General features: G+C 37.8%; 1 protein-coding gene and 1 non-coding gene across 2 annotated transcripts in view; one reads left to right on the top strand and one right to left on the bottom strand.

Annotated features, from left to right (window-relative positions):
* The window catches only part of LOC149078243 (uncharacterized), a 299,838-nt gene that overhangs the window by 13,931 nt on the left and 267,615 nt on the right, over nucleotides 1–18,292 (bottom strand). The window contains exon 10 of the mRNA XM_089241856.1: nucleotides 3,854–3,999. Coding sequence (XP_089097982.1) covers nucleotides 3,854–3,999 — 146 coding nt within the window. The remainder of the gene's footprint in view (nucleotides 1–3,853; nucleotides 4,000–18,292) is intronic.
* Nucleotides 1,452–1,525, top strand: TRNAT-GGU (transfer RNA threonine (anticodon GGU)). Its single transcript has one exon. It is a non-coding gene; the product is annotated as a tRNA-Thr (tRNA).

Below are 18,292 nucleotides of genomic sequence, written 5' to 3'. Positions count from 1 at the left end.
ATACCGGGCAAGCATGCTACCATCTACACCACTGGAGACACATGAATCTGCCTTCCAAATTTCATGCACTGTGTCGTGAGGCGCTGAAGTAGAGGCATTAGTAGCCTCTCTTAACTTCAGGAAATGGCCCCCGGGTGGGATGGTTTAGAAAGATATAGATGGCTTTTTTCTCAGCCAGAGATATCAAGGAAACAGTTATTTTCCGGATATTATGCTGAGGTGAGCTCGGAAAGAAAAGTCATCACGTCTCCGCCGGGACTCGAACCCAGGCCCTCTTGCATACCGGGCAAGCATGCTACCATCTACACCACTGGAGACACATGAATCTGCCTTCCAAATTTCATGCACTGTGTCGTGAGGCGCTGAAGTAGAGGCATTAGTAGCCTCTCTTAACTTCAGGAAATGGCCCCCGGGTGGGACGGTTTAGAAAGATATAGATGGCTTTTTTCTCAGCCAGAGATATCAAGGAAACAGATATTTTCCGGATATTATGCTGAGGTGAGCTCGGAAAAAAAAGTCATCACGTCTCCGCCGGGACTCGAACCCAGGCCCTCTTGCATACCGGGCAAGCATGCTACCATCTACACCACTGGAGACACATGAATCTGCCTTCCAAATTTCATGCACTGTGTCGTGAGGCGCTGAAGTAGAGGCATTAGTAGCCTCTCTTAACTTCAGGAAATGGCCCCCGGGTGGGACGGTTTAGAAAGATATAGATGGCTTTTTTCTCAGCCAGAGATATCAAGGAAACAGTTATTTTCCGGATATTATGCTGAGGTGAGCTCGGAAAGAAAAGTCATCACGTCTCCGCCGGGACTCGAACCCAGGCCCTCTTGCATACCGGGCAAGCATGCTACCATCTACACCACTGGAGACACATGAATCTGCCTTCCAAATTTCATGCACTGTGTCGTGAGGCGCTGAAGTAGAGGCATTAGTAGCCTCTCTTAACTTCAGGAAATGGCCCCTGGGTGGGACGGTTTAGAAAGATATAGATGGCTTTTTTCTCAGCCAGAGATATCAAGGAAACAGTTATTTTCCAGATATTATGCTGAGGTGAGCTCGGAAAGAAAAGTCCTCACGTCTCCGCCGGGACTCGAACCCAGGCCCTCTTGCATACCGGGCAAGCATGCTACCATCTACACCACTGGAGACACATGAATCTGCCTTCCAAATTTCATGCACTGTGTCGTGAGGCGCTAAAGTAGAGGCATTAGTAGCCTCTCTTAACTTCAGGAAATGGCCCCCGGGTGGGACGGTTTAGAAAGATATAGATGGCTTTTTTCTCAGCCAGAGATATCAAGGAAACAGTTATTTTCCGGATATTATGCTGAGGTGAGCTCTGAAAGAAAAGTCATCACGTCTCCACCGGGACTCGAACCCAGGCCCTCTTGCATACCGGGCAAGCGCCTCACGACACAGTGCATGAAATTTGGAAGGCAGATTCATGTGTCTCCAGTGGTGTAGATGGTAGCATGCTTGCCCGGTATGCAAGAGGGCCTGGGTTCGAGTCCCGGCGGAGACGTGATGACTTTTTTTTCCGAGCTCACCTCAGCATAATATCCGGAAAATAACTGTTTCCTTGAAGGGTTTTTGTTGTTGTGCTATGGATGAGCGATAATTTGCTTAGTTTTGACCCCCATTTTATACGTTGTCAGAATCTTAGGTGCCAAACCTTCGGGGGGGACTTCAAGCTAATTCCATTTACGGCCCCTGAGAAATAAAATTGCGAGGAGGACAAATGGCGTCATCGAAAAGTATGCTTCTATTGTGACGCAACTTCAAAGATTCCTAAGGGAAAATTTTGTTTATGATGCAAGATGGCGCAGAATTGAAGAATTTCAGCGTTTTTGTAACAGTATTTAACAAATGAGGGGAAAATTCCCAAAATTGTAACAGAATGTAGCAGATTTGTAGCAATTTTAGCAGATTTTCCACTCCTGATTACAGTTATATTGAGAGAAAGCTTAGACTGCGGCCATTTCCAAACAAGATTCGAAAAAAATATCGTGGAAGAGAGACTTATCATTGTACTGAGTATTATTGAAGTGAGGTTTAACAAAAAAAAATATTATTGGTATGAGACAGAATACACAATTACAAAGTTAATAATAAAATACAGAAAGTTATTTAGATAAGTCAGCTCATATGAGGTATAAAATCTGCTTCATTAATGACAATATGAAATTTCTTTGAGGAAAAAACTCTTAATTATTTCTCTTTTCTGCTCTGTGGGAGAACTTCCCATAATAATAAATCACCAATAATATACACTGATGGCGAATATGTACATATCTTATGGTTATGAAAACATGTGTATCTTAAGCAAAGGCAAGTTATTTTAGAAATTTATGGCATCCATATTTGTTATGGGCATCTTTTTCTCAGCCACCTCGTTGGGCATTTTGCCTGTTGTGGCCTTGTATTTGTATAAGTACGAATATGATCGCCTTTGCTAACATCTACCTTTATCATCATAAAACTACTGGTCATTGAACAGAGAAAACTCAAGGAAGGGGGGGGATTAAAAAAAGTCTAAAACTTATCAAACACGTGGAAACATGGTTTAATCAGCAAGCTATTTCTGAATTGAAGTTTTTTCTGCATTATATGGTCGCCAATGAATTTAGAGGCTGGTGGGATAAGTTTTTTAGAAGACTGGCCTGGAGCAAGGTCTATCCAGTATTTTTTTTAATAGTTTAGTTTTGGAGAACAGTCTTTTGCTGCAACATTTCTGGAGTTCTCAATGATGGATGAGTAATAAAAGAGGCCATGTATGTGTGTGTGTTCCAAGTACAACCATTTTGGTTTTTTTTTCCTGTTATATTTTTTTAGGAAAAGAGTTGGCATCTCTTCCCTTCCATAAAATCTGATCATTTTCTGTACAGTCCAATCTGAGTTCAGAATTACTGCAGGTTGGACAGGGGCCATTCCAAAGAAGTGGGGCTGCCGATAAATTAAGATTGCGATGACTGGAAGGCAACGTCAGGTTCTGTCTCGCTCCAGTTTCAACTCAAAACAGAAAGACGGTACATAACTACAATGCAAAATGGGGTGTCATCCTTGCTCAGAAAAGCCTGCTGGGGATAAAGAGGGAGATAAGTACACACTGGCCGTTTTTAAATAGAAATGGTGAGCAAGATCTGTATTGAGAAACTTTTTGCAAGCCAGTACGATTGGTTAGAAAATTAACTTTAAAATTTCAAAGTTAATTTGCTAACCAATCACAATTCAAATATCAGTAAAAAGGTTTTCAAAAATATTGTATTTTCTCAATTTTCTCACATCAAACATATATGTAATAATGCAGATTTTCAAAATGGATTAAATAACCTCAAAAAAATCTTAATATGCCACAGATTTCCTTTTTACACCCCTTGGACTTACTTCCTCCTCACACTGTTCACTTTGAACCTAACCCACCACACCACACGTAGAACTAACACATGGTATGTACTTGCACCTTCTGCATCTATTTTATATATTTTTATATTGACTGCTACTTTGCTATTTTTCAACTTGACAAAAGCGCATTTGTTTTGCTTCTATTTCGATTTTTGAATTCAATGGTGCTTCAGCAGAACATCGGAGGATTGAGCACATATTTAGGCTATTGAGGCCAAGAAATGCTCTTAGAAAGGTTCTGTTAAAAGCCAATGCCAGGGTGTTTTCCCCTGATGAGAGCCCTAGACGTTGGCTATAACTTTTTCATTTTTGAATTCCTATTTGAATTTTTCATTTCTTTGCAATTTTCATATTTTTGCTATATCTTTCCAGTTCACTTAATTTGTTTACAGTATTTCATTTTAAATATAGAACTCTTACAATATATATATTTTAAGTAACATATTACCTCAGTTTTTGTGCATGTACATGTCAGAGAGGAGCAGAGAAATATGTTCACAATCAGCATCACAAGCAGCAAAATAGCCAAACAAATGCATAGTCCAATCAACCAAGGAAAGTGCCATTCAGTGCAATTCCCAAGTGATGATGCCACTACATGATAAAAATAACAATAATTTATATGTAAATAAGTACATTTTATGGGTACATTCATTAGCATCTCCAAATGGGTAACTTCAATTTGCACGCCATATGATAAAAGCATGTAGAATTTGACAAAAGATGAAACAAAGACATAAAATGTAACAACTACCATATTTAACGTGTACTAACCCCCTTTTAGCCAAAAAAGTGTGTCTAAAAAATAAGGGTGTGTTCTTATGCACGGATAGTGTTATAGATTTTTTCAATTTTGAACTTTTTCAATTTTTTTCTAAATTTTAATCCCAAAAGATCAGGGAGGTTCCTTATGTAAGGTTAAAATACAATAATTTTTTTCAAATAAAAAACAATTTGTCTATGGGTAAAACCCCTTTACAACCAAAATAAGATTTTGAGAAAAACAAAACCTGAATGCGTAAAGTAATTTTTCCCCCAGTATACCGAAACTTTATTGCTTTTTTTACAGCTTTAAAGCCGTTCTACCCCAAAAATGAATGCAGTGGGAGTGTGGAATAGTACTACTTGAATGTTTTAGCATGAGACTGTCATCTCATTTTCGAAAAATTTCTGTGGTTTACCCCTGCAGATCAATTGCTTTGTTGAAGTTAAAAATATATACTGAAATGCTCATTCAAAAAATTATGTAGTGAAAGATGACCGACCTAAAATGGTCATTCAAGAGCAAATAGATAAAAAAAATTGCTCTCCCCAAATAATATGGGATGCTCCTAGTAACCTATAAAATTAGTGGCACACCCTGACACACATTGCCCTAGATCAGATTCCCAACGTGGGCGTTAACGTCCCCAAGGGGAAAGTTCCAGAGGGGGGGGGGGTAGAAGCTACGGATATTGTTGTGGTGCAAAGTTGTTACTGAGTACTATTTAAGTTGGCAGTACCCCAAGAAAGAAAACTTTTGGCCTGGTGATCATATTAGTGGGGTACCATTTTTGAGTTGTTGCCGTGTCCGCAACAACACTTTGTAAGTCGGTGAGTAATTCTCCTGAATAAATATGTACTAGAGCTTTATAACCCAAACAATTAAGTCACAAAGAAAAAGGGATATGTCAACACACAGAGGTCTAAATGCACATTAGGTTCTTTAATTCTTAATTCATATAACCAAAAACAAAATACCAAAAAAAAAAACAATGATGCTGAAATACCTTACTTTACTTATCAAAAATTAAAAATTATTTGGGTGCAAAACAAAAAAAAAACCTAAATATCGCTGCAGTTTGGTTTTTGCCCAACCACTCAACAAAATTCGAAAGAGAAAATTTACTCACTTTCTCCCATATTAAGGTCACTTCATTCTTGACAACCGGATTTCGATGAACAGTTCCCTTTAACTTGAATACTCAGTACGGATTATTTCATGTCATCCTTAGATGGGCGGATCTGCTTGGCCACTGGACACTTGAACTATAAATGTCCTCTATATCTGCTGGAGCGACGGTCTGTGCACATGCTTTACGATGTCGGAGCATCAAAGTTCTCCATCTGTACTACCACTCGGGGTAGTGTGGACATGGATGAAGTAGCATCCTTAGACTGGACTGCAAGAGACAGCTGCTGGGCTTCATCTTATATGACTGCTAGTTGCTCCTGGGTTCCATGCATTTAGTACGAAGGTGTAACAGCCGGTGAACCTTCCTCCTGGATCAGTTGGGAGCAACTGATATGACGAAATGACTCTTCATACTGTTTTTTTTTTATAGCTGTTTTTCTTGAACTTACATCTTCAAGTAAAATGTTACGACTTTTGGCAGTTCTAAATTAAATGGGGTTTGAGTGACTTGACTTGGGACTTCAGGGGATCTTCAAGTTACGTGGGGGGGGGGATTCTTCAACAGCGGGACCGCTCTTTCTCATGCAACTGGTTCCGATGAACTGCACGCCTCCAAAGTTTTTCAGTGATAATATGTAAATTGAGTGATGGGCGGGGCTTGAGAAAGCGCACCCTCTAATTCATAGCACAAACTGCGTCATCCAAAATTTTATCCAATTGTATCACGTGGCGCGAACACAAACATGAAACCAAAAGAAAAACATCTTCTCTCAATACGGGGTCCTTTTAAGAAAATGGACGGCTTTCAGCAAAGTTTATAATGACAACAATAATTTTCAATATAAGAGTTCCAGATTAAATGCACAAATATTCATCAAAATCAAAAAACATTAACATCATTGTGTGGGGAAAAAATTAGCTTTCCAACGATATGCGACATCATATATAAATATTCTTGTTTCGCGACATGCCGAAAAATTTAAACCCAGACAAAGGAAATTCTTAAAAAAATTCAAATTCAACACTTTCTCGATGACAGAGAATAATTTCGAGCATATATAACATTATTTCAAAAGTTTCTCTCCCTCACAATATTTTACAACACAAGCTTTTTTTTTTTTAAAGCATTGGAAACAGTGGAGAGAAAAGGGGGAAAAAAAAATTTTAATTGAAATACTCACACGGTCTCAAAATTATTTAACTCTTGGTTAACAAAAATGTTTGTTTCCCTTATTAAAAAAAAACATCGACTCAGAATATGGAAAAAGCGAAAAATCGGCTTTTCAAGTATAAAAAAAATATACAACAGATTACGAACAGTGAGAGAGAAAGAGAAAAAAAAAGAAAAGGAATCTTATCCTCCTTTTACATGTAAGGGAGGCATTCACGTTCGTGCAGGAACAAGAAAACTGACTCATCAATATGGCGATGATATCTTTGATTATCAGTGAATCATTAGGTGTGTCTCTCTCACAAAGAAAGAATATATTATTCAAAAGAACACGCATTTTCTCGTTCAATTTAACTCGGAATTTCCCAAAATTTTACAGGAAGAATCAGAAAAATTCAAGGAATTTGTTATTGAGCTCAAAAGATTGAGATGTCAAAGCACAACATTTAATATTTAGGATTTTCTGACAAACACATACAGTGTGATGCATAAAGAGTGTGTGTTCACTACACAAACGATCTGTGGTTCAGATCTCGGACGCTTTATGAATATCAGATGGAATGATAACACAAGAGGAAAGGAACTAGACAACCATGAGATTCAGCTCAGCCTTCCACAATAAAATAAAAACAGAATCTCAAATATTTTTCACACGACAAACACAATCATATTTACATTTAGAAAATTTCACTTATTTGAAATGACAATTCTAGGTTAAAAATATGTCAGGCTTATTTGTCAAAGGGGGGAGGGGAGTGTCCTACTTTTCCCACCGTGACAATACAACATAGGATCCTATGGGTTCGATTGCTTTAGGGGGAAAAAAATTCTGAAGGGCTATATGTTAAAAAAAGTTGGGGAACTATGCCCTAGATCAGTGGTCGGCAAACTCCTTTGTCAACAGAGCCAAATATCAACAGTATAGCGATTGAAATTTCTTTCGAGAGCCAATTATTTTTATACTTAAACTATATAGGTAGGTACATTGTTATTAACTTAATTAGGGTACTCCTAAACTGGCCTTCGCTAAAAACGTCCTCGATCTAATTGAAGTACGTTCACTGAGGTCAACCCCTTCAGACTCTCCCATCCACACTCGTCTTGTATATGACTGATGTTGGATGCGGATGGACACAGGTGGCCACGGGAGAGTCATCACGAGAGGTGGTGGCCCAGGAGAGTCGTCTTCTATGATCTGGCCGGACAGAGGTTGACATTCCTTTGGTATGGAAAATATTGCATGCCCCCCCCCCCTCATGTTCCAAGAGGAGACTCGTCTTTTGCGTCTATCCATCCCCCAGCACCTTAAGAAAAAGCCTAGTTTTCGACCACTTTTTCCCGAACTTGCTAGTTTTGACCCACCTGATTAGTCGCGGAAGTGTCACATGACACTTCCACACACTTGACAGCAGCGTCAAGCATTCGACAAAAGCCTGCGAAAAAGATGACTCACTAGGGAGGAAAAAGAAGCAAGAACAAAATGGCTAAAATGCGTGTCTAAACCAGTGCCGTCTAAACGCATGGGGCCAACTCGGGCACAGCCCAGGGGCCTCAAGGAAAGAGGGGCCTCAGAGAAATTGGAGAGAACCAGGTGAAATTTTGAAAAATTTATCAGGTAGGGCCTCAGAAAAATCACTTATCCCGGGGTCCCATTATGCTCTTAAGACGGCCTTGGTCAAAACATGATTTTTCAAACATCTGGAGTTTTTGTGCACCCGCACGTGATATTTTGTGGAAGAGCCACACTCTAGGGGCCAAAGAGCCGTGGTCTGCCAACCACTGCCCTAGATCATAGTTTTGCAAACCTTTTCGTTCTATTGCTCCCATTTCTTCAAATTTTTTTCCTTCTTATCACCTCCTCTCTAGCTCTAAGTCACTCCATAGAATCTTATAATAAACCCAGAGCTTCTACCGCCCCCTGGACCGTTCCATCTCCCCCAGGGGGCGATACTGCCCACTTTTGGAAAAACTGCCCTAGATCCATGCGGATACCACCTCTCTCTCTTTGGTTGTTCCTGCAGCTTGAACGCCAATTGGTAATTGTTGGCATGTTGGCCAGTGATTTATTATTCGTCTGGTTATTCCAATGGTCATGCCAATAGTGAAGCATCACTTCTCAAAACGAGAGGGAATCACTACTACTGCCAAACCACACATGCACCTTGTCCATGTTCCACTGCAGAACTTCTAACAAATTAGTATGTGTTGGAATTTGTATGTCCATGCTGTGAAACTATCACAAAGTTTGTTTCTGTGTAATGCTTGTTATGTGTAGCGCTGGCAATGTAGATACTGGGCAATGTGAAAGCAGACACCTCAGCTCGAACAGCCAGGCCACTAGCAGGAACCAAATGGCTATTGTCAATGACAGTAGCTGTTCGAGCTGCGGTGTGTGTGTGCTGCGCTTTCACATTGCCCAGTATTCAGACTTGAGTGTCTAGGTATAAGGCATCCTTCTTGGCACCAAGGGGCCATTCAAGTATTACGTAAGCAGATTTTCCGCCATTTTTGCCCCCCTCTCCTCTTGTCAGCAAAACACTGACCCCCCCCACTCCCCCTGTGAGCAGAATTTCGTCAGCAGCTGAGAATATTTCATATCTTCAAAAAGGGGTGGTCAATGACGTTAGCAACCCCCCTCCTTGTCATCAAATCCGAAGCCCCCTCTACCCCCCCCCCGATGCTGACGTAATACTTGAATGACCCCCCCCCCCCAAGATGTGCCGACTCTACTTTAACCCCGCAAAGGAAAAAGGGAAGTTTAAAAAAAATTTCACAGCTCAACCTGTTTTTCTTCCCATCCTCCACTGCACATACAACTGAAATAATTTTAGAGGAGAAAAATTATGTAGGATAAAATTATGTAGTTTTCATTACTGACAATGAATTTTAATGCTGCGATCATTATTGCAACACATTTTCCAGTGAAGACAGATGAGCAATTATGGAGCGCTGCCTGAAATGAATTACGAGTTTTTGCACAGAAAATTCCAATAGAGGTATGCAGGGCTCCCACTCATCCTACTTTTTGGTAAAATGTCCTACTTTTGTTCTACTTTCTAGTTTTTGTCCTACTTTTCCTACTTTTTTTACCAAATCCTATCGAAAAAATTTGTGTAATTGATTTTAATTGAGCAGAAAATCATTGATATATTGCCAAATATTACAAATGTTGAAGAATAAATTTGATAATTTTTAAGGTTATTTGGGGGGGGGGGAGTGTATGTGGACCAGTTGGTTGATTAATTTTTCATTTGCTTAGTTTGAGGGTTCAACAAGTATAGTAGTCATTAAAAACTTCTGTCTGGATGGGAAAAATAATTTTGTATTTATTACTTCGTAGTCTTGGACAGTAACTAACATTCATCATTCAAAATTACGGTGCAAATAGGTGAAACAACAGTTTGCATTTCAAAGCAGTTGGATACATAGGCCTATTCTAGGTTTGGTGATTCTGGTGCTACCCATAGCATTCAGTTGTCTTCTGTATTTTTAAGGCATGAAGAGATTAAACAATATTTACAATGCTCTGCAAAGAGCTAGAAATGAAAGTGCTTCATTTGTCAAAAATGATTACACTAGCATTGAACAGTAAAATGTGAACAAATCCCTTTAAAAAATGATGGACAACACAGTAAAACAGGTTCACCTTGCCTTATTTACATCGGATCTTGCAATCTACACATTTTGCATTGTGCTTTTGAAAGTGATCTCAAAGGAGAGTCATTCTTAAAAAACGTAAGACTTCAAAAGTTGCTGTGCCTTATCGAAGAGAGTTGACAAGCTCTGCACTTTGGAGGACTCCAAAAAAAAGAATGTAATATATATGAGGAGAGACAGCAAAGAATTATCTGTGGTTGCTAGTACACTGTTTTGGCCAAAAATTGGTTTTGTAACCAAGTCATTTATCATTGCTTTGGCTTGAGTCAATCTTATAGGAAACTGAAATAGTGCTATGAAAAAAAAAGTTGATTCAAAATTATTTTTTTTTTCCATTATTCAATGATTATGTTGTCTAAGGGGGTTACCGTCCCCCACCCTACTTTTTATTCCTGCGTTTTCCTACTTTTTCTAATTTTTTGAGTGGGAGCCTTTGGTATGAGCTCCTTTTGAGGCATCTGTAGCTATAATAGTAGAACAAGTCCAGAACTTTTGTTCATGTTCATAAAACAGTTGCTTTGTGAAGAGATCATTTGATGATGTTTGAAATGGAAGAGAACTGGTTGTGAAATCAATATTGGTGATAAACCAAGGAGGATTCGCAAAAAACAGAGGTTAAAGAGGAATAAGCAAATTGTTGTCCTGGATGAATTGAATAAAAGGATCCAAAACTTCAGTATGTAAGCCTTGATGGTCAAAACTGAAATTAGAACAGATATGTTTGAACACAGAGCTGTAATGGGAAGCTCTTGCTTTGATATGATTAGTGGAGTTTTTTTAACAAAAACAGTGAAAATGGAGGTTTTCCACAGATGCTGAGTATCAGAGAGGAATCTGTGTTGAGATTGGAAGACCAGTAGCAATGCGAAGAGATTGGTGATAGATAGCAGAACACTTTTGAATATTTTTCTTGGAGCTATTATGTCACAAGAATGAACTGTAATTCATGAAGCTTGAAATAATGTTAGAACAGATAGCCAAAAGTTTATGCCCTTTAGCTCCACGAAGCCTGCTTGCAATCAACTTCATGATATTATAAATGTTAATGGCTTTTTTGGAAATGTGATTGATCTGGGGGCTCTAACTCAGCTTTTGATCCCAAATAACTCCAAGAATCTTGATATTTTCCTCGTAATTTATCTGAGCACCGTTGATTTGGATGTTTGAGAGAAAAGGAATATTTTTTTTTTAAAAATGCTTTAACTGCATTTCTCAGTAGACAGAACAAATCCCCACTGATCCATCCAGTTTGAAACAAGGTTTAAGGCAGAATTTAATTTGTCTGTAACATCATTCAAGTCTGATTTACTGATCCAAAGAAAAATGTCATCAGCATAAATGAAGGGATGAATGGAGTTTGGAAGGTGAGAAAGAATGTCAGAAATATATAGATTAAATAGCCACGGAGAAGTAACACATCCTTGAGGCAATCCCCTTTTTAAGTCAATCCAATCTGACTGATGGTTTCTCCAACTAATGATGCATCTTCTTTCCGTCAAAAAATTCTCTATCCATTTAATGAAAGTTCCATGAAATCAAAAAAAAAAAGATTTGAGATTGTATAAAAGAGCAGAATAGATGATAGAGTCGGGACTACGTCAAAACATCGCGAACAAAAACATCGCCGTCAAAACATCGCTTGTCAAAACATCGCCGTGACAAAAACATCGCTTGTCAAAACATCGCCGTGACAAAAACATCGCTTGTCAAAACATCGCTTGTCAAAACATCGCCGTGACAAAAACATCGCTTGTCAAAACATCGCCGTGACAAAAACATCGCTTGTCAAAACATCGCTGTGACAAAAACATCGCGGTCAAAAACATCGCCAAATACGTCAAAACATCGCAAGTCAAAACATCGTACGTCATAACATCGCAGGTCAAAATATCGCACGTCAAAATATCGCAGGTCAAAACATCGCACGTCAAAATATCGCAGGTCAAAACATCGCACGTCAAAATATCGCCTGAACAAGGCCCTGGAAAAAAGATCGCTTTATGAAAAATTTTTAAATTAAAAATTGTAATGGAAATCACCTCATCCCTTTTTTTTGTTCAACTGGTAACCAAAGCTGCACTAAAAGTGCATTAAACTTTCCAGCGGCTTTGGTTGTGATAAAGCCCAACTGTCATGTGTATGTTTGTGTTCGACTGTTTCCACACCTATTTTCTCTCAATCCTTCGAATTCTGCCTTTTTTTTTGAGTAATGGACAATGAACAGAGAGAGTTCTTATAAATTCTGTATTATACAAAGGTTTTTTTAACAGCTAGCTGATGCGAAGATATATTTTGGAAAGAGAGAAAATTTAACTGCCCCTGTGTGCGGGGAATCAAACCCACACTACCTTTCACGAATCGAGTGAACGCCCTAGACCAGCGGTTCTCAACCTTTTTTTGCTCATGGCTCCCTTTCAACCATTTCTCATTCCTGTGGCCCCCCCCCCCTTGTGACCATGATCAATTTCCTACCCCCCCCCCCCTCCCGTTTTCCCGTTAAATGACAATTGTTCAAATATTGTTTGCAGTATAAATATGTGTTTGAATTTATTTTTAATTTATGAAAATTAAAACACAGTAAAAAAATATATATATAATAAGTTATTTTCAATCAATGTAAACATTGCGCTTGAAGACGGCATAATGTCATCAAGTTCAGGATGAAGTTTGAATTATTTACAAATTAGTTTTTCTTGGGTAAATTTGAATTTGGGTGAATCAGAATTTCAAACAAATCAGGAAGTATAAATAAGATTTCAAAAAAGAAAATTATCGGTTTATTGATGTCTCGCTGAATGACAAGCTATCTCCAAGTATCTTTTTGGTTCATAATGTGACCTGTAACGTGCCGATGATCCCCCGGCGTAAAAGTCCGTAGTCACCGTCACGTGATCTGTTGTCATAAATGTTACTAGTCTGCAGCTGTGATCGTATGGCGGCAATCAAGGCCGATCGTGATGTTCGCCTGCGATCGCATGCAAATGAGGTGACCTTGAAGCCGATTGGCTTGATCAGACACGTGCGGTCGGATGTTTTCCTTTAAATACCGGCCGTACGTTGTAACAGTGCTGATTCCGCGTTCGTCTAATCTTGTTCTATTCTACTGAAGCCCTTTAGTAGGACGGTTCACCGTCTTGCTACCGTATCCATTGGCCTTAGGCTGAATTGTTAAAATGCAATAATCTACATTATTTGAATCCGTTTTCCGGCAGGTCCGGAATCAAAAATATAAAATAATCTTCACAGTCAAAGTTCTTCATTGCTGATCGAGGTGGTCCGGCCCTCAACCGAGAGGCCCCCCGGAGCTGAGCAAGGTGGTTCGGCCCTCAACCGAGAGGCCCCCCGGAGCTGATCAAGGTGGTCCGGCCCTCAACCAACAGGCCCCCCAGAGCTGAGCAAGGTGGTCCGGCCCTCAACCGAGAGGCCCCCCAGGAACTGATCAAAGTGTTCCGGTTCTCAACTGAGAAAACTCCTCTGATATTTACGGGAAAGGCTAACAACATCGGATGTCCGATCACTGTACAAGTTGACTGTTGATGAATCATCAATTGGTGAGCCAGTATCTTTACTGTTAACGTCAAATAGAGGGCTCCACGATATACTAATCCATTGTTAAAATTGACTAACCCTATAATTAATTTGAATAAATAATAATATTTCATGCGAAAGTTTGTTTGCAATCGTTTTCCACTTGTCGTTTGCCACTTTATTACTGGATATTTCGAACCGGGCAAGCAACTCCCATAAGGGACGTTGCAGACCTCTCTCCCACAGGCGAACGAAGTAACATGTGAGTTGGCTTAAACACAACACAATATTTCACATAACAGACACTACTATATGTAATGTACAGAGGGCATAGGTAACAAGACGTATGGTATTTTACTTTACTGGCAAACCTCGTTCACCCTACAGGAATACTTTCAATTAGAAAAATTATGTGTAGTACTCAGATATGTCATTCATGTTGCAAGGGGGTGTGTAGTTATTAAAATGAAAATGTTAACTTTTTATACGGACACGTGTGTTCAAAAACCCAATTACAATGTTCTTGCCCCGTCTCTTTTGACGCCAAAAAAAAAACTGTTTTATCCGCATTTAACGTTGTTTTTTGGTTGGTTGTCTTCAAATAAATGTTACTGTCAATAAAGTGACACTGTTAGCATATATACAGTGCATTCATCTCGAAACCTTATAATTATTGATAACACAAGCTTATGACAAAGGCTTTGATTTTTATGACCTAAAGAAGAAACGTAGTAGCTAATAATTTATCAGCAACGACGTTTCATCTTTAGGTAAAAATCAGAGCCCTACTTATGAGAAATTGGTTACACACACACGCAAAAAAAAATCATTGTGCTTGTTTTTGTTAAACTCATAAAATTTTTGATATTTCAAGTGCTAAATTTCATCTTTCAATTACTCAAATCCTTATGCTCGGCATTGAAATATTCTGCCCACCAATCAAAAATCAATCAAATCTTTATTACTAAATCTTAATTTACTTAAATAAGGAAAAAATTGTGAAAAAAAATATTCTATGCATTTTGTTTGAAATTAAATTTTTTTGCCCACTCTTTTAATAAATTTCCTCATGGCCCCCTTATCAGCAGTCATGGCTTCCCTTTTGCGATATTTTCCTCCATGGCCCCCTGAAATATCCTGGGGCCCCCGGTTGAGAACCACCGCCCTAGACTATACAGAGGCAATGAATATCTCAGTCTTTCCTTAAGAGCTCGTGTGCACTGAACACGTCCTTTTACCCGGAGAGTGAAAGGTCGTGGGTTCGATTCCCCGCAAGGGCAGTTGAAGTTTCTCTTTCCACAATATATCTTCGCATCAGCCAGCTGCTAATAGTTTTGTATAGATAAGCGGAGAGTGACATCATCCTCAGATTTTGTATTATCTGTACCCAGAGCCGTTATTATGCGCTTTTTCAGCCGGGGAGACATTTCGCACCACCCCATCATGGAAATATGGTTTCCAGATTCCAAAAAAAGGGGTACAAATTTTCTGCTAAACCATTAAATTAATAAACCTTTCACTATAGTTTTCTTCATCAAACCTGCAATATTCGTTGCTACTACAATAATTGAGCTGTCGATACTCTTTCATTACGAGGATTGTTCGTAGAAGAAATTATTCTTTTATTAGAAATTATTCAATATTATGGTGATACATATATGGAGGGATATATAATGATCGACATATAGGGACCGGCCAAAGCTCAACGAAAGCCCGAAATTCGGACAATGGCCGTTTCAACTGTGCCGGCCAGTTCGAGAACTAGACAACTTCGGGCTTTGGCAGTAACACACACATATATATGAGACATTTTGCAAATGACATATTATCTGCATCAAACATCAAATTATCCAAAACGTTTGGGGGGGGGGGGGTCGAATTAAACGAGTAATTTCAAATTGAATTGAAATTTTTGCAAGAAACTCAAATAGCCAAGTTCACCTGTACCTTTATTATTTCTGTAATAAAATCTCAGAAAAATATGTGATAGTGTATAATCTTAAGGAATAAAGCAATAATAAAATAATGAAGCGCAATTAAAAATATCCGATGTCTTTTTGAAACTCAAAGCCGCTAATTATATGCAGGTAAATATATTTATATATATATATATATATATATATATATTAATTTTCGGCGATGTTTTGACGTGTAATGTTTTTGTGACGGCGATGTTTTGACGTGCGATGTTTTTGTCACGCCGATGTTTTGGTGACTACGATGTTTTGACGGGCGATTTTTTTTTTTTTTGTTGGCGATGATTTGACGCGATACCGATAGTCATAGGCACCTTTAATATCAAGAGAAACAATGACGCCAAATTCCTTGAGCCTGAAAGTATTAGAAATAAAGAATTTTAAGTCATTAAGAAGGTTTTAAGATCCAGAACGTGGTTTAAAGGCATAAATGTTTGCTGGAAAGAGTTTGTATTTTAAGGAGATCCAGTTGAGTCTGTACAGAATTATTCGTTCCAAAATCTTCAGTTTAATGTTTGTTAATGTCAGTGGACGATAAGACTTAGGACAACTTGGGTTTTTATTAGGTTTGAGTAAAAAATGATTTTTCCATACTTCCAATCCACTGGAATGGTTCCAGAGAGCCAAATTTTGTTGTATTCAGCACACAAGAGATGAATTTCATAGTCAGGAATTAAAGAATATGATTTAGCATTGATACCATCAGGACCTGGCGATGTGTTGGACATGGTTCATACTCTTTCAAGTTAAAAAAATTCAAGCACTTTTCCAGGCAAAATTCTAAAATTCAAGGACGTTTATATCACACTCGATAAAAATTGATTTTTTCAAAAAAGTTAAATATATTTTAAATCTAAATTAAAAATGTAGCATTCCTAATTGATAATTAAAAATTAAGTTTTAAAATATATAACTTCCATATAACAGTTATTTCTCTTGCTTTTATTCATAGACAATAGGCCTACAAAATTCTGAAAGGATTTGCTTTTAAAATAACAATTGAAGTTTAGCATACAAAATGACATTTAAGAAAAAAATCATTTTATTTTTGAAACAATACTAAACTTTGTAAGCAAAAAAAAAAATTAGAAAGCACATAGTCAGATGCATTCATTAATTTAATATTCCGACATATACAGTTGAATTCCGTTATAACAAACTGCAAGAGACCAAAGAAATAACTCTGTTATGAAATTTTGTTAAAAAGGAATTCCAGGTCTTTTGCATTGTTCCTACGTAAACTTATCTGCGGGATTAGAAAAGGGTTCGTTAAAATGAGATTTTTGCTATAATGGTATTCGTTAAAACAGGATTCGACTATCTGAAAAAAATATTGCAGTGATATTAAACTTTTCCATCAAAAAGGAAAACCTTGAATAAAAAGCATTATTATTCACACTTCAAGCTATGAAAAACTATGTAACAGCTTAATCAAAAAAAAGCATGGAGAAGAAAAATGGGATATATATTTTTTCTACTTTTCTGGAAAAGAATGTTCTTAGAAGACCTTTCTACAATCTCCTAATGTTCTGGAGAAACTGAATTCTTCCATCCGGAATCTTCACCCAAGCAACAAATACTTTCATCACACTTGTTTAAATATATTAATTTCTAAATAATTAAAATATGAACTGTGCCATCTCCTATTTACTAGAAAGCATCACACAAATTATTGACAACAATTAATCAAGACACCTGGGTTCATGTGTTTCATATAAATCAGTGTTATAGATAACATGTCTAAACACAAGAAAAAGCCAGAGGGATATATATACCATATATATTTTATTACATATGAACTTAACAACTTGCACAGCAGACCCCTGCATTAAAGTAAGGCTACAATAAAACAAATTCAATTTTTCATCGAGTCTATAATTTTCACTAATGACTCTTGTTTCTCTTTTGCACTTCTACGCAAACTATTTGACTTTGCTAAAAATGTCATGTCACCCAATTCCTCTGCTTTTTCAGCAAAACTATCAGCAGATTCCAGCAAAGATTTTTTTTTTTTTTTCAGTTACATTAAATCAGAGTGTTGGCAATCTGCCTTTCTTTTTCCTGCAATGCTCAATTTTTGGTTTTCAAGATATTCTGCATATCTTTTTGAGCATTCAAAACATGCTTTCATGCTCTTTGTAATATTTACATTCACAGCTTTTCCACCTGCATGTACATGAATATAATCATAAATAAGCCTCTGCGCAATGTATGAGTTTACACCAAGATTCTCAACCTCTATCTTCTTATTGATGCTGAAGCCCCTTTCAACAGTAGCTTGGCCATGGCTCAACAATGTCAAACATTTCACGATTCCCCATAAATTTTGGTACTTTGCTTTGTTCATCGTTTCGAAGAACAGTTCATCAACTCGAGCATTTCTTATATCAAATTTCTTATACCACGAGTAATTTCCTAAGACTACTTCTTCCAAGTAAACATTGTATTCTTCCATGATTGTATCGCAATCATTTTCTAAAACTTGACCCTTTTCAACGAGTTCAAAACATGTTTGAATCGTGGGATGCAAAAGTTTTTGTCAAACATTTTACGAGGGTCAAAACAAGAGAGATTCCTCACAATAGAAAATTGAGCTAATGAATGCTCAATGAATTTCTGCACCAGATAAATCAGTAAGTTTTTGAAATCTTTACGTAAAGC

Source organism: Pholcus phalangioides, unplaced genomic scaffold (assembly GCF_987345545.1).
Source record: "Pholcus phalangioides strain wild (caught in Gottingen) unplaced genomic scaffold, Ppha-v1.0 ptg000014l_1, whole genome shotgun sequence".
Classification (NCBI taxonomy): Eukaryota; Metazoa; Arthropoda; class Arachnida; order Araneae; family Pholcidae; genus Pholcus; species Pholcus phalangioides.
Note: the sequence above shows the minus strand (reverse complement) of the source record. Positions and strands in the feature narration are given on the sequence as shown.